Raw genomic sequence first — 21,526 nt, forward strand, 5'->3', positions numbered from 1 at the left:
CCCCAAGCTGCTTTCACTCCTCAATCAGGAGTCACTCTCCACACCTGTGCACAGGTGATCTGAATCCCTGCAATCAGTCGCGGGGGAAAATCAGCACCAGACAAAAGAAAAATAGCAAGTCTCAGAAATAACTGGACTGCTACAGTCAAGATGAGGACAAAAAAACATAGCGTGATACAAACAATCAAGATTAAAAGAACCACTGGAAATAAAAGCAAGTATGAAAACCATGGGATGTGAATATAAGATGAAAGAGACAGAAACCAGCCAACCACCATAACACACCTCAACATACAGGAAGCTTCACACTCCACACACACACACACACACACACACACACACACACACACACACACACAGATACACTTGCATAGACAGTTAGTACATGTATGTACAGAATATGCAGATTGCACTGGTAATCTATATTTATACTGATACAGTTGTATATTGTATCTACAGTAAGATGCTGTATGCATTGTGTACAAGGAGTTATTGAGGTATCAGCTGCGGTATGATATTTTATTTTATAATTCTAATATTCTTTGTATATTTAGCTTCTAAACCTTGCGTTATTTTGCCAACAGCTCTCAGACTCGAAGGCAAAGGGAGAGTTTTATAATACAAGTTAACGGTGCATATGAAGATAAATTCTTTGACTTGACATACGGCATTTTATACCTTCAGCACATTGTTTGCCTGAGTAGCTCCAAAGCCGTTGTTTGTCTGGTTTCCTGATCTTGATCAAGACACCGTTTCTTGATGCACCCTCTTTTGAAAGCCTGTTTTGAAAACCTGAAGCCATGTCTCTTGTAATCACTGCAACATCCACCCAGCAGCATGTTAGTAAACGCGCTGAAGAAACAAAGACCACGAAATATGCAATATCTCTTCTTCAAAATAAGAAGACTGAGAGTGGGAGGTTGTGAATTTGACCAGAGACCGCCATGGCAGTCAGCTTTGTGCTGCTGCTGCTCTTTGTCTTGAAAGGTAAGTTATGTACATACATGTTTACATTCATGACAAAGCTCAGAAATCTTGGATAAACATAGTCACGAAGGATGATTTTGTGTTTCAGGGGCTGATGGTTCTCGCATCGTTGGCGGCAGAGAAGCTGCCCCACACTCCCGCCCCTACATGGCTCTGCTGCAAGTCCGCGGTCGCCTGAACTGCGGGGGATCCCTGGTGAGAGAGGACTTTGTGCTCACAGCCGCACACTGTCAGATACCTGTGTAAGAACTGACTATCAGACTGATATCTGCAGCTGTAATAACTAGTTTGACAACTTTGAACAAGCTTTTCTCCACACATGATGATAATGTCGGCAGGAATCTGAGAGTCTGGAGTCTGACTGTCTTATCTGTGGGGGCAGGGAGTTCCGTAGTCTGGGTGCCGAGCAGCTGAAGGCTCGGGCACCCATGGCACTGAGGTACATGGTGATGTGGGGATTGTTAGCAGTCCAGCAGAGGTTGAGCGGAGGGTGCGAGAGAGGCTGTATTCTTGGAGGAGGTCGCAGAGGTAAGTGGGGGCTAGATGGTGGAGAGTTTTGTATGTGAGGAGGAGGTTTTTGTAGTGGATGCGGTATTGTACCGGGAGCCAGTCAAGGTGGATGAGAATAGGAGTGATGTGGTAAGATGATTTGGTGCGGGTGATGATCCGGTTTTTCTAAGTGAGAATGTTTTTTTTACAGTGCAAGAACTTCATTTCCTAGTTGTTTACAAGTTTTCCGACATTTTCACTGCAGCTAGTTTTATCATTTAAGGTCAATTAAGGATGAATTGACCTTAATCCATCGCAGTGGGCTTTATTTTTCACTGTCAGCAGCAGTAGTGAAACATTGTTGGTCAAGGCAGGGATGCTGTCTTTGACATAGATGTAGACCGTTAAAGGTTCACTGTGGTGAATTAGTGGAAATGTTTCAAGTCTGTAAAAAGTTGATTGTTCCACTGTACAAACACGAATGAAAAGCATTGTTTGGATGATAGGAAATTCATCTTAAAACTTATGTCATGCTTTCAAAAATGATCAAAGTTTTCTCTAAACAGACACAGAGACTGATATACTGTGCATTATTACTGGAAGTGCAATGTGCAATATAACTTTTCACCATCCAAAGGTGCAATGTATCTGATATCATGTGCAATATTATCTTCTATTACTTCTCAGTGCCACTGTATATACTACCTTTTCTATATATAAAAAATATGTATATATCCTAGTTCTATTATGCCTTGGCATCAGCATTTACTATCTTTACACATTATTAGTGTATTGTGTTTTTGTATTTCATTCTAATTCCCTGTCACAGGAATTTCCTTTGTGATTTAAAAAAGTACTTTCCTTTCCTTTCCTTTCCTTTCCACTTGTCTGTTCTTCTATCAATTGTGATTTGTAGACCATACACGGTGGTACTTGGTGCAAATTCCCTGTCCGGTAATGAGTCCACAAGACAGGAGCTCAGCTCCATCAGGTCCTTTCCACATCCCGACTATGATGGACATGCTAATGATATAATGCTCCTGAAGGTGAGGACAGTCTCAAACAGTGCTGTACAACTGCTGGAACAAAGGCACAATACGTTAAGATTAAACAAAACATAATAAACATTTTTTTTTCCTTTTTTGACAACTAATCTCCTCATCTCAGCTCAACCGCAGTGCTCAACTGACGGAAGCGGTGCAGCTGATCTCTCTGAAAAGGGGCCAGCTGAGTAGATCCAGTAAGTGCATCACAGCCGGCTGGGGCGATGTGGGGGATAACAAGACCTTAGCAGCCAGGCTTCAGGAGGTCAACGTGACCTCCCTGGCACAGCGGACCTGTCGTAGGAGATGGCGAGCTGTTCCCATCACCAGGTCGATGGTTTGTGGCGTTGGGGACAGCGTCTTTCAAGGCTTCTGCTCGGTAAGAAAACACAACGGCTAGTCAGTGATCAGGCACACAAACTGACCGTCGAAGGAGTGTCAGAAAGTCAGAGAGACATTCACATCACACCTCTATGATGTGGGTATCACAGGCACATCCAATTAATAAGCAAACCAGACACTGATAAGATCTGAGATTGTCTTGCTGCAAAATCCCACAGTTTTTTTTACATACCTTATGTTAATAATCTCATATCATTTCTGTTTAAGGGGGACTCAGGTGGGCCCTTGGTGTGTGACGGCGCTGCAGCAGGAGTCATCTCCTTCTCTGGCCGGCGCTGCGGAGACCCCAGGACCCCTGATGTCTACACTCGCGTATCTTCCTTCAGCGACTGGATTACTGGAGTGTTAAACAACAATTAGGCAAATTGGATTGAATGGTGGTGCGTTGCCTGTTTAGGATGCACTTTCCAAGACAAGGCTCCTAATTACGTGCAAACATGTGGCAGTGTTGTGTTGTTTAATATCAGTGCTGTGCTTGCTGAAAAATAATGTCATAAATAATGTTTTTGTCCCCCCCCCCCACAATTTGGTTTCTGCATTTGAACTGGGTTGGGCAGAACTCTTTTCATTGTGAAGTTTGAAAAAGAGTGCTGAGCTGAATGTAAAAAATGAAAGTGACACCGCCATCACATGATGAATAAAACCATGAATTCTGCAGTGCTGTATTGTTTATTTCATGGGTCAATGTTATGTTCAGCAGTGGGATGTAACTAAGAACATTTCATTTACTCAGGTGCTCTACATAAAGGGGCTTTGTGTAACAATGTGTAGCTATTTACGTGTCTCTTTTCTGTTGCCTATACAAGCCTGTGGCCAATTTGGTTGAGTTGTTGCATGACTTCTTTGTGAAAGACTTTCCGTGACAGTCCAAAGGTTGCGACTATGCAGGTTTCTCATTTGTGGGCAGCGGTAGCTAATGTCTAGTTTAGAAATGGAGTCCGCTAACATAAACATAAACTGATAACATAAACGACCTGCTTCCAGCACAGCACAGATGTTCCAGAGAGCACCTAAGTACCAATTTGAATTATACATCCTCTTTTTTAACATCTCACAGGCAAAAATGTTACTCCTGACTCCATTACATTTGTCTGACAGTTTCAGTTACCAGTTTTTAGATTATTACAATTATTCATACATTTCCTGTCCTGTGAAAACCTTATAATCTCTAGAAGCTGGTGAATTTAGAGGGAATAAATGTTTCTTTATTGGATTAGAAAATTATCTTGGAATAGAATAGAATCATCTTGGCTTTGATGAAAAATAAATTGTTACAAAGCTGAAAACACGGTTGTTTTACCGAGATCGTGAAAAGTCGACTATACTACCCAACCATTAACAAAGTTGTTAAAATAAGCACAACTTTAAAAGTCTACAGCCGCACAATGCAACATACACATTATTGCAGCAATGATATCTATCTAATAAAAAAAAACAAAAAAACATAAATAATAGTAAAACACAAGGGGTACTTTTATATTTCACACCAAAAGAAAAATTAGCTGATAACGCTTACATATTTTTAATCTATTATGGTTTGGAACTCAGGACTTTTACTTGTCACCAAGCATTTTCAAAACATGGTTTTACTACTTTTACTTAAGTGAAGGATCTGAATACTTCTACCACCACTGCCTCAAGCTGTATTGAAAACTTTGTAATGTCATCTTAATACGTTGTTAACCTGTTAATAGGTGTCAGGGCTGCATTACAGTAAGTGTACAGTAGGAATTATAGTGCTTTTAGTTACTGAAACTCAATATGCTCAAGGTGCGTGATTTTATTTTCATCCTACAATACTATAGCACTTCTAAAATGTTGTCTGTCACTTTAAATTTAGGCAACACTTGCGTCACAGGAAATCCCGGCCGTACTTGTGTGTTCGTGTGTGGGGCTGTGTGCCTTTTTTCCATGTGAATCCTGCACTCTTACACCTTAACTACGCTATTCCCGAGAACCATCAAACGCAACATGCGGCAGTTTTGCAACACCTGTTCAACTCCGGCGGTTTAAAGTCCCATATCATTGCTGCGAAAACACCAATTCCCACCGTGCACCGCGCGCGTGCACACGTCCTTCTCGGCGGCCATGGCAACCGAAGGCACGCCGGGAACTGGAGTCTCACCTCCGCGTCCATTTTCCACAGGTTTCGCGAGATTTACACAGGCGGGTTGGTGGTGTGTGGCAACATTTCTCAGCCAGACGAACTGAACAGTACTGATATGCATTCTGCGTAAAGGTAATGACAATATGTTCCGAAGACAGAATTAAGCCGTTAACACGCAGTTGTTGTTGGTGTTTGTTACCTGCCACCAGGGACACCGACGAGCGGATGTAGCTAGCCGCCTCCACTTACAGTAACATCTGCATTGGGGTAGAGCTAGGACAAACGAGTGGTGCTGGTAACCTCCAGTGTGAGGTGTAGGTGTGTTGGATGCAGTCCAGGACAGGTGGCGTACGGCACGGCTCGGCCCGGCTCACCCCCTCCTGTGTTATATGTACTGTAATGTTGCTAATGTATATTACACTCAAAGTTAACCGGACAACGTTGGTTACATATTGGAATTCAATGGCGTATCCTCTTGGAAGTTGTGTCACACATATGAAGTATTGGTTGTGTCACACATATGAAGTATTGGCTTTTTAATCCTTAAGTGACTGCTAACTAAATATGACATGCTACAGTCTCGCTTGAGTAGGAAACAGTGACCTCCATGTTGTGCAGTTGGACTAAAATACCCAGGAAGTTAGTCCATCATGTTAATCCATTGGCTGTTGGAGTTGTCAGTCTGAGTTGAGCAGGCTGCAGCCTGTCACAGGTCTCCTCAGACAGCCCAGCCTCTCAGCTGAAGTAGAGGCCTTCCTCATGCTAAGTAGTTTACATTACATGTGAACTTTGACAGCTGTTCTGTTCGCTCACATCATAACTAAACATTACCCTGTCTTTCTCTTAATCAGTAGCCATTGAATTTCTGGAGGCATGTCCAAGAAAAGGGGCAGGTATGTAGAAACAAGGCAACTGTATATGTCATCACATGATGCCATCAATTGTGATTTAGAATGCAGTGTGGCAGTAAAGCATGCAGGAAAAAGTCGATGATCCAGGAATTTATGATCCAATTGCAACCAAGAATCATTGTTATCATCGATTACTTTAACAATCATTCCATTAATAGTTTAGTCCAAAAAAAAAAAAAAATGTGAAGAATGTCCCAGAGCCTAAAGTGACATCTATTTTTAATTGTTTTTTGTTTTTTTTCATTCATTATCATAAAAGAAAGGAAGATCCATACATTTAAGAAGCTGGAAGCAACAAATGTTTGACATTTTTGCTTCTAAAATGACTAAAGCGATCAATCAGAAAACAAAATAAGTGGGAATTTATTTTCTTTCTTTGGATTTATCAACTTACTGTTGCAGCTGTAGTTTATTGTTTTGATGGTAGTAATGTTGCGTTTGTTATTTGAATTGGCCTCAGGTGAACCTACAGTAACTTTTTTGAAATGTCTGAAATGCAGTGCATTTGTGATCATTACGTAGTACACACAGTATATTCCTTCTCTTTTACCAGAAAGCGGAGTAGCGGGGAGCTGAGTGACATGTTGACCCCGGAGCCCAACAGCATTCTGGGAGTCCGCATTCAGCATAACTGGCGTGAGAAAGGGAACCAGAGCAAATGGAAGGGAACAGTACTCGACAGGCTTAGTGTGAACCCTTCTCTTTTCATGGTGAAGTATGACGGCTTTGACTGCGTCTACGGCATCGAGCTGTTCAAGGACGAGAGGGTGTCGAACCTGCAGGTGCTGTCGGAAAAAGTTGGTGAGTTAGTTAGCCACCTTTGTTATCTGCAGCAGCTAGTTCACAAATCTTGGGTTACAGGCTTCAATGATTCTCACTTTTATATTGTCTCTCCTGTTGCGATCGTGTCTTCACAGTAAACAATAAGATCAAGATACCTCCAGGGGCAGAGGAGCTGGTGGGCAAAGCTGTAGAGCACCTATTTGAAAAGGAAGATGGAGAGAAGAATGAGTGGAGAGGCATGGTCCTCTCCAGAGCTCCAATCATGACCAACTGGTACTATATCACTTATGAAAAGGACCCCGTTCTTTATATGTATCAGCTGTGGGACGACTACGCTGACGGAGACCTCAGGATTCTGCCTGAAGCAGGTACCGGTCATTTGGATAGAAAGAAGACATTGATTATTCACAAAGCTGTATTAAGTTTGTGTTAATCATGTTCTAAAGGCTTTATAAATAGAATCAGGAGGAACAGTAATGTGAAGTAAAATCATGTTTCCAACTCAATTCATTTGACATGGATAGCATGTGAGCTCACCACCAGCTGCAGTGATCTATATTTATTACAAGTCTTCCTGTGTTTGAGCTCCTTTAATAAAGCAGGCAAATTGCACGTTTTTGTACAAGAACTTCTTGCAGCCAAGAACACAGACACTTTTGATGTAAGTTTAAAAGAGTAAAAGTTTAAGTGGGGTTAAACCAGATGAAGTTGTCTGAGGTCCCAGGCACACCAAACTGACATCGCAGACCTAGAAGCAACAAAGGCTGACTGTCCCATTGCCTCATGTCACCTGGGTTATGGCCAAAAAGCTAGATTTCACTTCACCATAAAGACTACAGCTTGTACATTTGGCGTCTGTGTAAAAGGAAATAACTCCGCGAAACAGCAGGTGGCGTTAATCTGTAGGAAGAGTGACAAGTGCAGGACACACTGCAACAACTAGGGCTGACCAATAGCCCTTACGGGGAGATTAGATATTGCAAAAAGTTGTGAAAAGTGCACTGAGGACAGTCAAAATGCTTGACAGTGGTTTCATTATAGTTGTTGGCTGATCGGTATGATCGGACATGCGCAAAACACTGCTTCTAATGTGAGAATATTCAAGTTTGTATCACACACAAACATTAACAGCAACAAATCAAGTCAAATTCAGATTGTGTGAAAGTTTGTAATTATGATAATATTTTAAAAATATCAGAATAATGAGACATTATGCTAGATGTTAAAACCAGTCAGGTTTTAGTAGTCTGTTAGAGCCTTGTGTCACTGTTATTTTCAATTTACAGATTAGATCTTGAAGAGCCATACACATACTAAGGTGTAAAAAAAAAAAAAAAAAACATGTCTGACATGTTTTTTGCAGAAAAGGGTATTATTTATTAATTACCACATTAATGTCTGTAAAAGGGCTCTTACTATAGAATATATGAATAATATATATATACTATATATGAATTACTGTAAAGTCCAGTTGCGGTATGTGTGAGCAGTGAATGAGGACACATTTTACACTTTGAGCAATGAATATGACAACAACCTTCTAGTGTCCAACTCTGCATTTTATACAGTGAAACTCAACTATTAGTTGTAGGAAGAAGAAAAAAAATGTTATTTTTGATGATAGATCAAAATACAAGGGCAAATATAAAAACAATTAACTATCTCTAACTGAATAAATGTGGGTATAAAACTTTGTTTTATACCCACTCTGTGATATTTTAAGTAGGTGGTGTTTTATACAATGTAACTGTAATGTTCCAATGTTTCACTCTTCAGAAAACAAGCACCTGTTGCCTGCAGACAGGAAGCCCGGAGAGGAGACGGAGAGTCTGGTGGGGAAACAAGTGGAGTATGTTACTGACAAGGGTGTGAAGAGAACTGGCCTGGTCATCTACCAGGTCCCAGCCAAGCCCTCTGTCTACTATATAAAATATGATGATGACTTTCATATCCATGTCTATGACCTGGTCAAAACCACCTAGAGAGATATTGGACACTTTATCTCACTGTCCAGCCTCCGTCCATCTGCTTCTGTTCCACTCATTGTTATAATCTTGTTATACAAAGCCATGGCAGGGTTGAATAGTTAATATGCTTTAATGTTCGGAATAAAGTGCAATCTGTGTTTCATACGCACAGCAGAACTGTAGCACCGCTATGCTTGGCTATTTCCAGGAGAGGGAGTCACCTTGTTTTATCATTGCTGCTCTACTTTACACTTTAAGTTTGGACAGTCCAAGATTGTGCTGGCCAACAGCTGCAGAGTGCAGCTGTTACTGCGTTTGCATTGTTGTCCCTGAGAGACTCACTGATTTGTCCTTAAAGTAATTATCTTAATTAAAAGCCAGTGTGTTCTAAAAGAAGCTGCTCAAAATTTCCTTTTGGAGCCATTTTTTTTTTTGGTGGGGGGGGTGGGGGGGTCTCTAAATAGCTAATAAGCAGGATATACACATTGTTTGGAAGATGTTTTCCACAGAGGCATTTGCTGAATTAAATGGGCAGATAGAGTCATGTATTATATTTAATTAATGTGAGCACTGGAAGAGATGAATTGAAGCAGCATTGTCAAATCTACCAAATGGGCCCTTTTATTTTCAAGAGCCTTTTAGATGTATTATTCTCATATGGAAATATGCGCCTGCACTTTTGCACCTGTTTAGCACTGCATCAGATCAGATCCTTTGTGCTAGTGATGAAGATGCAGTTAGCTAAATTCTCATCCCAATTTGATCCCACACAAGTCATAAAGTGCCTTCCGGCTTGTCATTCTGCAATATTGTACATACTCTGTCTCCGACTAGCTACAATCTTAATGAATTATTGGGTATGAAGGCTGCTCTTTGGTTTTGGTTCAAAAGTGGTAACGCAGACAACTCGAAAGTTTCGCAAACCATCAGTTTATAGTAGTGCAGTGTTTTGCTCTTAATGCGGTATGAAAATGTTCTTTAAGTATAACACACACCATCCTCTGTTGTATAAATCTCACTGTTGATATTGTGGGGAGCACTTTATTGTATAAAGTTTACATGTTATGGTACGTTTCATAGTTTCCCCAATTTGCTTTTTTCCTGAAGAGCAAACGTGGCAAAATAAATGCTTTGTATCACACGCATGACAAAAAAAGAAAAAAAAAAGAAAAAATACTTGCTGCAATACAGATGACAGTGTAAAATGCCTTGTAATGTTGCCTGTCGCTCATTTATAGAAGTATCTCATCAAAACGCCACCAGCTTTTGGTGAAAGGGTCATTAATATATTATAAACTGAATATTAAACAGGTATAATCAACTGACAAACCAGTTTGTTGACATTAACTAATTAACTCTGGTTCTAGTCTTTATAACTCCGTCTGACATGTATGCTTGCACTATGGTATCGGTATTTTCATCCCAACTTAGTCACCATGTACCGGTAGCTGAACAGGTCTTCTTCAAGTCATTCAGCGTATCCCTTATAAACTACTCAATCAGTAAAGATATGCTATTACTATTATTTTTAGCTGTAAAAACTCTGCATGCATCATCTGACAATGTCTGGAGATTTTCAAGCCTTATTTTGACAGTAGAGAAGTGACAGTGTGTGGCAGAATCAGTACCATTTGTTTAACCAACATGAAAAAATAAAATAAGGAAAAAAAAAAGTTCAATACTGTACATCACCGCTTGGGGTGCTGTGGAGTGTGTTTCTATGTTGTGTACAGTGGAATTACAAATGGCTGCGTGCGCACTTCTTCATGTTTTCAGTCACCTCTTCCTGTTCTGAAGTTGTAGCAGCATCAACAGGCCAATGGTATTCTGTCATAAGTATTAAAGATTTTTGCACATTTGTTTGGTCTTTTTCTTTGAACACACACACACACCCATGCAGTTTATATTTTAACTTAATAATCAAACTACAGACTGGATGTGTTTTAAGATTGATGTATTATTAAGTCACAAACTGCATATATACAACAAACATTCTCTTCATAACATTTGGGTGGTTTGAGAACAAAAGGGCGTTAAATATTGTATATCAGACAGTGTTGACATGTGGTGGTTGACACCAAATCAAACAACTTTTAAAATACATTTTGCCTCCTAGCATTATGTACAACACAACTCCCAACCAATGCCACTATCATTTAGACAACCACAGTACCCAATCAGGAGATTATACTCCTTGCAGCCAAATTTCACAACCTCTTTTCATCTGACAATTTTCTCTTATGTTGGGTGTTTCGTCTTTCTCGTGAGGGGCGACAACTTTTGAAGAAGTAATGTCATTTAAGTGCAAAACTCAAAAAGATTTATAAATGCCAGGTTGACCAGAGAGTTCCTGTTCACTTGGTGAGGTCTTTCAGGTACTGCAAACCCTGATTTGTGTAATCGCTTGCTTTTGTTGGTGCCTCAGAAAGAGATGAAATTGTCCATCGCACTCCTACAATGAAAAAAACAAAAAATCCGTGGTTTAGGTTTGATACTTCAAAATCATGTAAGTAGAGTCATAATAGTGATGAAGAAATAGAATATGGCCCCAATGGAATGCTTGCAATATATCTGTAACAAATGACATTTCAGAATTGTTATGCCCTGACAAAAAGACAAGCTTTTCATTCAGTTCTTACCAGAGTTCCACGACTCAACAGGAGAGAATTCAATGTGTGGCATGGTTGGAAGCTGAGCCTGAGGAGAGGGGAGGTCTGTTAGTTTGAAACACATTTTGCAAGGCTTTGCAGTTATGAATAGTATATTGTATTAACACTCAACATCTTGCAGCTGAATAGTGCACCATGTCCACCAGTGGTAATAGCTAGTCACTCCTGAATTACACCAGAATAGGTATATGAATTGTGATGAAATTCAGTGGGATCTCTCATAGATCTTATTAGCTGACACCTGGTCACTGACTAGTTTTAACTACAAAATCAAATTTCTACTGCTATTGCTGTCATAAAAGACACAACTGGCAAAATGAGATCTTGATTAAACTAAAGCTGCATAATTTCTGTAAAACATAAATAACATTTCACCGAAAAATGGTATTCTCTTTTTTAATCTACCAAAGATTAAAAAGTTCACCAGTATTTGCACTCAGATTTCAAGCTGTCTGTTCCTACTGAAATGGGTCCCTATGCTGTTTTGACAAAGACGTATTTGTCTAGTTTGTGATCAGGGAGAAATAATGAAAAAGCACATTTTGTTGTTTACTGGCAGGCGTATCTGAAGCGGTTCAGAGTTGAGCTGTGTCTTCCAGTCGCATTAAGGAAATAGGCCATGAATGGCAGGACACTTGAATGAAATTCACTTAATTTAATCATTTAATGTATGAATTATCAAGAGCATCATCAGGACTGTGTTCAAAACTGACCAAGTGTAGGCACATTTGCAAGGAAACGATGGGCACAACACATTCTCCTTCCTTATGTTGCATTATCATGCCTGCTAGCCTACATCCAGGGCTGCCTGTATCAGAACTATGTTTAAGCAATGCATCTTATCTTTACCTCCAGGCCAAAGTACTTCATCCATTCCTCTATGGCGGGGGGTATTGCAGCCTTGGCCTTACCCAGGGCCTCTGAGCCCTGCTCACTGCTTCCCAACAGACCAGAGTCACAGGCAACGTACAGAGCTCCTCCTGCGATGGTCACCTTGGTGGCCAGTCTGACAATGAAAGAACAGAGACAGTCAGGCCATGAACTATGTTTACCCACCCCTGAATCCATGTTACGATTACTGACCTAACGTTATACTACTTAACAAGTGTCCTCTGATGCAAAGACATGAACACTTACTGTGGGTTAGCTAAGATCTTTAGTGATCTATTTACATTACGTTACAATGGCTAAAGTTAGTGAACTGAGAAAATTCGTTTAGCTTGAACCGACATCCAAAGCTAACAGATTTTGAATAACCATGTTGCTGCAGATTTCTTCAGTAAACTAAAAGTTCAACAACGAAGCAAAGTGGTGGAAAATGTCAACTGGAGTGCTCTCGGGCACACTGACAGTTAGCTAAGCTAACGTTGCGACAGTTGGCTAACTGGCTAGCTAAGGCAGCTAGCACCAGCAGCAGGGTTTAATTTAAAGGGAGTCGCAAATTAAATAAAGAAGACTAACTTCACTACGGGCAAAATCCTTGCCGCCATGGTCCTCGGCGTGTAGTTTCCTTTTACGTGCTGGTATTTTAAGAACGCCAAGAATGAGCTGGAGTTAAGGCTGTCTAGTTAGCTGCACTGAAGGACAACCCTGCCCGATCCATGTACACGAGAGTTGTGTCAATAAAGTTGCGCATTCAAAAACGTAGTGCGTCATTTAGAAACGTCATTTTCTTCTTTTCTTTTCTTTTTCTTTTTTTCGTCTTTTTAATGCATACATTTATATTTTTCGCCATGCAAATCTTTTTTGTATAATTATTAAAAAATAAATAAAAATAAAAACAATTTTTAAAAAATCAGCAATTTTAGAATAAGTGCTCTCATACCGATACACTGAACTTGTTATATCTATGTGAGAAGCGGGACAGGTCTTATTCGAGAGCGATAAACCTGTTGTGTAATCAACGCACCCCGCTCATACAAGTCAAGAAAAAGAGGAGGGATTAAGTTATATAATTGGAATGCTGTTTCCTCATATCTCCGTGACAGGCTGTCCTGGGCTCACTCCTAATCACTCGGGGCATAGGATGCACTAGCAATAGCATTACAACATGAGAACGCCAACAAAAATCTTTTTAGGTAGTTTATTTGTTGCCTACCTTGCTGTCAAGTGGACCGCGCCGAGTTTTAATGCAGGTAAGAGAGAGACGCTCCTGCAGGATGAAGAGTTGTAGTTTGTGCCAACTGTGAAGTGCAGATACTTGTACCTCTGTAGCTGTTCACACCAAGTTCTTTATTTCTAATGTTTTCACGGAAATAGCAGCAGACACGTTCATGTCGGTCGTCGACAGTGCGATGACAGATGTACAGGTGGTCATGTCGTCAGTGACAGAACGGTGTGAAATGTGATCTGTGCTTTAGTGAGATGATAATAAGAAAAGAAAAACTTGCAGTCTTGAAACAGGAAAGCCCAATAAAGAGTGTTAATGTCAAGTGATACATAATGTAATGTGAGTAAGTACGGTGACTAGCCAATTCTAGTATCAACATAGTAATAGTAGTCAACTTTTTTCTTATGCTGTCAATACAAAATAACATCACTGTGTCTCTTTGATGCATATGCACTTGTGTTTTCAAATGAGCAGTTGTGAAAATATCGCATTACTGTGTTTTACGCTTATTATACATGTAAGTACATGCAAGCATAATTGTATCTTCAGTTATATGCAGCCAGATACACGGCCAGATGGCTTTTAAGTGGAAAATAACTGCTTATTTCATCATCATGTCCATCTTCAGCTAGTTGACATAATCAAACTATATCAGAAAATACAATGTACACTGGGTTAGACATTACACAGGAAGTAGCATTAATTTGTAACACCAGTTCGACAGACAATAGATTAGATTAGATAACATCAACATGCTCATAGAACTGTGGGGACAAAGTCAAACTTTTTTTCATATTTCATTTTGGGAGTTGTTGGATAATAAAGGAATGACACTGAAAGTTAATTTTCTCATTACATATTAACTATCACCTTGGTATGAGACCATTTCATGCTATAGTAGAAGAGAGCCACATATGCAGGCACAGAGGGAGCCTAGCAACCAAATACCTACTAGGGTAAGGATAAACAAAGATAAAATATAGTCGAAAATAGATGGTGAAAATGGACTGAAAACTGCAAATAAGTGAACTACAGCTGCAACTACAATGGTCCCCAGGGAAATCTGTCTTATTATTAAGATAAGGAAGGGGGATTATAGTGATAACATACTACATTTTTCTACTTTTTCACAATGAGCTTTTAATCTTTTGTTTAATCAATTAGTGCTTATCTAGTTATAATTGACTTCCCTTCATTATGATTTTGATTATTTTCACAACTTTTTTTTAATATTTGAAATGATTTAAATCGGATTTATATGTGATGACTTTCATTATGGTATACTCAGTGTCTTTTTTTTGTCAGTATCTGATGAAATCGGGGAAAAAACAAAGGCTGGAATGAACTAAAGTATTTTTTGAAGGAGGACGTGATGATGAAACGATTTCACGCGCACTGTTCATTTTCTATCTAAATCCAGCTAATTGAGATAAGTTCAGATAGGATTATCTGATAAGCAGCCGTCAAGACCATAAACCATAATTGATATATTGCTGAAATGTGGCACAGGAGATGATGTAAGTGAGATACTGTAGTTACAGTACAAAGTTAAGTTGTAGTTGTAGTACAAAGTTGTACTCCCTTTGTGCTACACACTGATAAATAAAGAGCTAGTCATAAACATGTATTTTTTTTATGGTGGACCACGGAGGACGAGTTGAGGAGTCTCACAACTTGCCGGATGGCAGCAGGGTGAACAGACGGTGGTTGGGGTGGGTGTAGTATCCTTTGAGCTCTGTGCAGACACCTCACCGATATTGCCGCTCCTCGGTAGAGGGTAGTAGTAATGTTCAGGGCACTTTTAATAACCTGTACATTTTCTTCTGACCACACACTCAGGATGGGAGGCTCAAATGTTGTACTGATTTTTTTTATTTTCAAGGTTGCAATTCCTATTAACATTTCCACACTTTCATAATGATCAAGGACTATTAAGACAATGGACTGTGAAAACTGAACCAAAAAAAAAAAAAAAAATACAATGAAATCAAACCACTTCCTAACTGTAACGGTAAGGTGCAGCTGACAGTGATCCTAAAATATCAACATACATCTTGGACACATTGATTTGTTTAAAAACACACTGGATGTAATGAAACGGTAATGTTAGCTTGGAAGTAGTTGAATGCTAATGTTAGCCAACACGTTATCAAATCCAATGTTTTACCTTGAAATATGGCCCAGTGTGCCTCCGGGATGTCACTCTCCATCATCTCTTCAGCTGAGGAGCATTCAGTAAGTGGTAAATTAATCATTTGATTCCCTACATCTGGGCGACTTGCATCCTGAACCACAGCGTCATACCATTATCCCGTACTTGAGCTTTTTGGGATAAAGACAATGGCCGCTGTTTGAATTTGGTCAATTTGTGCTGTTTCCAGTCAAAATGCTTTCTATGACTCCTCTGTAAAAGAATTTGGCACAGGAATTCTGTCTTCTTAAGTTTCCTTTATCTCCCTCCTTTCATTTCATCAACTGCAGGGTCCGGACTTTAATGTGGACCTTGCCATGTGGTGCTGAACATGCTTTCTGCTCTGCGTGGCCACAAAACGTGTATAATGATGAGGAAAGTTTAATGCTCCCTGGGGGGTGGGGTAGACACACAAACTTAAGCGAGTAATTGCTGATAATCTTTTACTTGTGACAGAGGCCACAAGTAGGCATCCATCCATATTGTGAGGAGGCTGTGTACTTCACAAGTAATGAAATGATTCGCTTTGAGTCTGTTGGTTTGTAGTCATGTAATAGGATGGCCCTATGAATGGTTTAAAAACAACTGCAGTGTCATAAACTTGATAAAGATAATGTTTTCACATTTTATGGCTGCATTTTACATATGGACTATGTCTGATTCACTCTATAGATGTGCTGTACAAAGGTTGAATATCTAGGAAGTTTTTCTGCCCATGGACTCCAAAGGTCTCCTTGACATAAAGGGGTTAGGTTAAATCACAAACACAATACCGGACCACTGTACCACCATGTGCAAAAAAATACCAGCTCCTTTGACCTCAGGGTCAAAGGTTGGGTATACATAAGAGTCCAATCAGTCCAATCCGATCAGTAAGTCATAAGCAAACAGGTTTAATATGGACAACACATTGGGGACGTTGATTAGGTTATCTGCTTGTGTCAAAGGTGCTGATTCAAGCAGAAACAGGGACTGTGGTTTCATAGTTGTAAAAAATGATAGTTGTGCGTAAACAAACCCAAACAACCATCAACAAAACTGAACTACATGAGTAAGTTTTTATTTATTTATTTATTTATTTTCTGTGTGTCCCTCAGAATCTCTCAGAGGCGCCAGGGTGCTGGTGACCGGGGCCAGCACAGGTATTGGCGAACAAATGGCGTATCACTATGCCAGCTTTGGAGCCCAGATAGTAATTACAGCCCGGAGAGAGAAAGTGTTACAGCAGGTCAGTGAACTTGAAAAACACATAAATGGTCTCAAAGCTCAACCCGGCATTCTCTGACTCTTTGTTCTGCAGCTACGTGGGACGTTGAATGCACTCATTTTGATCTTTGCCTCGCAGGTGGTGGAGAAGTGCCTGAGCCTGGGAGCCCAGAGAGCTCTCTACATAGCAGCAGACATGGGCAACGAGTCAGACCCGGACAAAGTGATAGATTTTGCTCTGGAAAAGCTCGGAGGGCTGGATTATGTGGTTCTCAACCACATTGGCCCGAGCCCCTTCAGCATGTGGGAGGGAGATGTGGAGCACACCAGGTGGCTGATGAAGGTAGTGCAGCACTCAGATTTAGGCCTATCATCAACACATCACACCACGGTGATGCACTGATCTCTCTCTCTCTCCCTCCCTCCCCTTCTGTGTGTGTGTGTGTGTGTGTGTGTGTGCATGCTTTCCAAAGGTCAATTTCTTCAGCTATATTCAGATGGCCTGGAGAGCTATGGCCTCGCTTGAACAAAATAAAGGATCACTGGTGATTGTTTCATCACTCTTAGGTTGGTTTAACACACATATAGAAACATAATACCGTACACATGTTGATGACAGCAAACTTTGAAACATATACTGTATACATGTATATACTGTAAAAATTAAGACTTGCAATTACATTCACTCATTATGTGACAAGTGATAATGTGTTTGACCTATTTATTTTTCAGATAGAGAAATAATAAAAATGCGATATTACAGACTGCAGTCCAAAATTCGAATACAGAAAAGATACCTTGGATAATTCATAATTATTCATTCCTCAGTGAGTTTACTGTTTCAGTGCAGTAGTGACAAATTATTTGGGCCGAAATTCAGCATTGTTTTCTGATTTTCTGTGCAAAAAAAATGCAAATACTCATGTAAAGTAACTCAAAATTGTACTTAAGAACAGTACTCAAGTAAATTGCACTTTTGTTCATCGCTGGTTGTTCTAAAATTTGGCATTTTCATTTTTCCTGCAAATGAATATCTGTCCACTTGATTTCTAATAACCAGTATCTGAAATGAAAAGTGTTTGATTATTACATTTGAGGGATCATTGCAAAAACGATGAGTCTGTATCTGTGTCGGGTATTGTCGTGCTGTATCATGGCCGTCTTTTTTATAACCCTTTTTCTCCACAAAGTTCCCTGCAGTTTGAAAACATAATTAAAAGTGAAGTGTTTCACTGTCCATTTTTATGTTGTCAGTCACTTCACATGATCTTCATCAGCAATCATAGAATATATATATGAATTATTAGAATTATGAGTTGGAAAATCTGACACTCTTAACTGATGCTTCACAGGTAAAATGTCCAGTCCCTTCGTGGCACCGTATACCTCAACGAAATTTGCCTTGAATGGTTTCTTCGGGGCCCTCCATCATGAGCTGGCTATGAAGAAGAGCAATGTGTCCATCTCGATATGTACACTAGGGCTCATTGACACAGAATCAGCCATGGAGAAAGTCAGGTGAGTCAGTGATACAGTTAATTATTAAACCAAAGATACTCTCAAACTGAAATTCTGCAACATATTGGGCAAATTTATTTTGAAAAACTGCCATCCACAGTAGTTAAGAGCGGTATTTTCTGTCTCCTAGGGATGTTACAAACGTACCAGCCTACCCTGCTACAGACGCAGCCTTGAACATCATCATGACAGGAGCGACGAGACAGCGTGATCTCTTCTACCCTTGGTTCACCCGCGGCATTGCTCTCAGCGAAGACTGGTTCCCCTCTCTCACAGACTATTTTATCCAGAACTCCTACAACTACAGCCCATGAAAAAACAATCAGCTGTAGAACCATTGTGCATGCTGTAAATAATCATGCATTTATACAATCTGGGCATGATGATGCTGTGGATGTTAATGTACTCCACTGTCCAAATTTAGCCTTCAAATTTTAGTGCCCCAACACATTTTGCCTTATATTTATCTTTCCATTTTTTTTTCCTTAGTGGCAAATGGACCAGGTTACTATAAATAACAAACTGAACCTTGTCCTCCTGTCCTCATTTTGCTTTTGGGTGAGGTCCAGTTAAAAAAAAAAAAAAGTCCACATGGGAGAAAAGCTTGTTTTTCCTCTTTTTTTTCCAGTTTGGCCTACCTTGAAAGCTTTAAGGTTCGTCATTTTATTTTGGTTTATTGATGGAAAAGGTTTGTGGTGCTTTAGTACTCAAGGAACACATCAGTTTACTCATTCTGACCAGTGCCACTAGGACCAGTGACCATGCCGAGTCAAACCGAGCTGCTCCGGTGTACAGACAAGCCGCGGTGATGTCTCACGACTGCAGCCAACCTGCTTCCATCCCCATCTCCTCTTAAAATATACCCTGAACTCATGTCTGAGCAGGAAACCTGAGGGAAAGATGTTTTTAAAAGTCTGTGTCTGTTTTAAAAGCTCTCAGTACTTTTGTAGCATCTAATTGAATCAGTTCAGTTTCTCTCGTCCTGTCGGTACTTTCAGACACCTGCTGTGCTTTAGTGTTTCATCGTGTTTACTTTCACCCGTTTCGGGAGCCATGTTGGTGAAAACACAACGTTTCCTGTAATGCTGCTTCATAATAAAAGCTTTTAAATGACTAAATAACGGGAGGTTTTATTGTGAAGAAGTTACAGTAAATTAAACATATTTGTAACTGAATTAGCAGAGCAGTAAGTAGGACAAACCAACAAGCAGGTAGCCCAGTAGTGATGGAAATGTGCCAGGCATACATCATGTTTGACGTAGTGTGATGTCACAGAATAAAGGGAAAGACGACTGCTGAGGTATTTCAGGAGTAGTGTTTTGTGGGCGGCTGTGGCTCAGGGGTAGAGCCTGCGTCTTGTTATCGGAAGGTCGCTGGTTTGATCACCCTGGTCTGCATGAAGTGTCTTTGGGCAAGATACTGAACCCCAAACTGCTCCTGATGTGCTGGTCGGCACCTTGCATGGCAGCCACCGCCATCAGTGTATGAATGTTTGTATGAATTGCTGTAAGTTGCTTTGGACAAAATGCCCAAAAAATTCTGTTTGTGATGACATTTAAGATTTTTTACATGCACAAGAAACAGTATGACACTAAAGGAAAGGGAAAAAAAATCAAAGCATATTAGGTCTCTATAAAAGGGGGTTACCAGTATCTGCACAGTACAGCTTTAGTGCCATTAGGTGCAAATAAAATATAATATATCATGCAGCAGTGGTGGTGTGCTGGTTAGAACATCAACCTTTTGGACATCACTGTTATTCTGCGGTCAAAGTGAGAGACGCCTGGTGACAGAAGACAACAAATAAAGGACCTTTGTTTCCCCATTAACATTGTGTTTTTCTTGTTTGTAAAACAATTGTTTTGAGGTGGTTTTTTGCCCTTATTTAATATGATGTGTCAGGAAAGAATTCAATAAATCACGCTATGGAAAAACAACAGAAAATATGTAAAAATAGAAACACATACAACATGCAGTCCTGCATTGTTGGTTTAGAGCTATGCATTGTGTAAGAAACAGTGCAAAAAAGACTTAACACATTGTTACTTAAAACTTAAACAGAAGTAATCAGCTGGTGGCCTGTGGGCCAAGTATGGCCCCTAAACAATCTAATTACGACCAAATCGTTTTGTTAGCAGTGTAATGTGTAAATCGTGTCTGTTGCTAAGCACACAAATGTTGTTCCTCCATAAAAAAAAAGATAACCCAGCAGAGGGAATGTTTCTGTACTTTTGTAGACATGATACGATGATACGATTGACATGATGTTTATTCTATTATTAGTGAAAACTATTGAACACAGTGGAGAAAATAAGAACCTTGTGTTAATGCCTTTAAATATTTACAGGTCAGACATGGGGAATGTGTGACGTGACAATTGACTTTCTAGAAATTATGTCCCGTCTTCAAAAGTAGTTGAACAGGCCTATACCAATATAAGAGTAATAATAGTACAATACTAGTGTAGCGAATATACAGACTAACCATATTGATGAGTCGCTCTATAATGTATGTTATGATATTTTCATGGATAAGAAGAAGAGATGAAAAAGGGGTGGGAGCACCGAAAAGGCTACCCTCCATAAACAGATTCACAGCACAGAGCTATCATAAACTCTGCCTTCACTGATTACTAACGCATTAGAGTTCACAGTGTCTTACAACAGATTAGTACAAACCTTGAACGTCCAGAGAGTGTTTTAAAAGCTGATTTTCTAATGAAAACATTAAATCATACACATTGAGAAAAGTATTCTGAATGTAGTACTGTTCATGTCCACATGAGGGCAGTAGTGCCAAAGTTGTGTAGCCATGTTCCTTCAGCCTGTCTTCAGTAACCAGTGGCGTCCATCCCTCCTTGCTAGCAGGTCACCATGTTTTTCAACGGTGGTTTGGCTTTTTTGGTTTGAATTAGTTTTATCGTACATGCTGAAGTCTTCGTCTGACAAAAGAACGGATGAGGTCGTGATTGAACCGTCTGAATTTTCCTAAACCTCTATCACCATATCAATCCTCACCCTCCCTGTTCCTCTTCCTGTCTTCACTGTTCTCCTCCCCTGGATTCCCCTCCATCTCCATTCTCCTCTATTTCATTGAGTCCCTTCTCTCCAAAGCCGGCCACAGTAGGCGTTGCAGGCTTCCTA

At 40.0% G+C, this 21,526-nt stretch overlaps 4 protein-coding genes across 8 annotated transcripts; 3 read left to right on the forward strand and 1 right to left on the reverse strand.

Annotated features, from left to right (window-relative positions):
* Positions 1–3,578, forward strand: LOC119028047 (mast cell protease 3-like). Of its 4 annotated transcripts, none has more exons than XM_037113542.1 (6): positions 1–218; positions 837–987; positions 1,076–1,229; positions 2,393–2,522; positions 2,644–2,898; positions 3,129–3,578. In XM_037113542.1, the coding sequence occupies exons 2-6, from the start codon at positions 945–947 to the stop codon at positions 3,279–3,281; spliced, it is 735 nt and encodes a 244-aa protein (XP_036969437.1). In that variant the 5' UTR covers positions 1–218; positions 837–944; the 3' UTR covers positions 3,282–3,578. The 4 variants fall into 4 exon arrangements, with proteins under 4 accessions (XP_036969437.1, XP_036969435.1, XP_036969439.1 ...); XM_037113540.1 differs by having other exon boundaries at positions 903–987; XM_037113544.1 differs by having other exon boundaries at positions 906–987.
* Positions 3,579–4,901: 1,323 nt separating this feature from the next.
* Positions 4,902–10,547, forward strand: LOC119028538 (spindlin-1-like). Of its 2 annotated transcripts, none has more exons than XM_037114654.1 (5): positions 4,902–5,160; positions 5,883–5,921; positions 6,493–6,740; positions 6,857–7,090; positions 8,499–10,547. In XM_037114654.1, the coding sequence occupies exons 2-5, from the start codon at positions 5,902–5,904 to the stop codon at positions 8,702–8,704; spliced, it is 708 nt and encodes a 235-aa protein (XP_036970549.1). In that variant the 5' UTR covers positions 4,902–5,160; positions 5,883–5,901; the 3' UTR covers positions 8,705–10,547. The 2 variants fall into 2 exon arrangements, with proteins under 2 accessions (XP_036970549.1, XP_036970548.1); XM_037114653.1 differs by having other exon boundaries at positions 4,918–5,160; positions 5,880–5,921.
* A 79-nt stretch (positions 10,548–10,626) lies between these two features.
* micos13 (mitochondrial contact site and cristae organizing system subunit 13) lies at positions 10,627–12,986 on the reverse strand. The gene is made up of 4 exons (XM_037114655.1): positions 12,820–12,986; positions 12,208–12,364; positions 11,329–11,386; positions 10,627–11,141 (listed from the first exon to the last, which is right to left on the reverse strand). The coding sequence occupies exons 1-4, from the start codon at positions 12,846–12,848 to the stop codon at positions 11,044–11,046; spliced, it is 342 nt and encodes a 113-aa protein (XP_036970550.1). The 5' UTR covers positions 12,849–12,986; the 3' UTR covers positions 10,627–11,043.
* A 110-nt stretch (positions 12,987–13,096) lies between these two features.
* On the forward strand, positions 13,097–20,203 carry hsd11b1la (hydroxysteroid (11-beta) dehydrogenase 1-like a). Its single transcript, XM_037114651.1, has 6 exons — positions 13,097–13,493; positions 16,757–16,887; positions 17,005–17,208; positions 17,339–17,432; positions 18,218–18,383; positions 18,514–20,203. Exons 1-6 carry the CDS (start codon positions 13,409–13,411, stop codon positions 18,695–18,697), a joined length of 864 nt encoding a protein of 287 aa, XP_036970546.1. The 5' UTR covers positions 13,097–13,408; the 3' UTR covers positions 18,698–20,203.
* The last annotated feature ends 1,323 nt before the right edge of the window (positions 20,204–21,526 follow it).

The sequence above is a fragment of the Acanthopagrus latus genome, chromosome 11 (genome assembly GCF_904848185.1).
Source record: "Acanthopagrus latus isolate v.2019 chromosome 11, fAcaLat1.1, whole genome shotgun sequence".
In the NCBI taxonomy this organism is placed as follows: Eukaryota; Metazoa; Chordata; class Actinopteri; order Spariformes; family Sparidae; genus Acanthopagrus; species Acanthopagrus latus.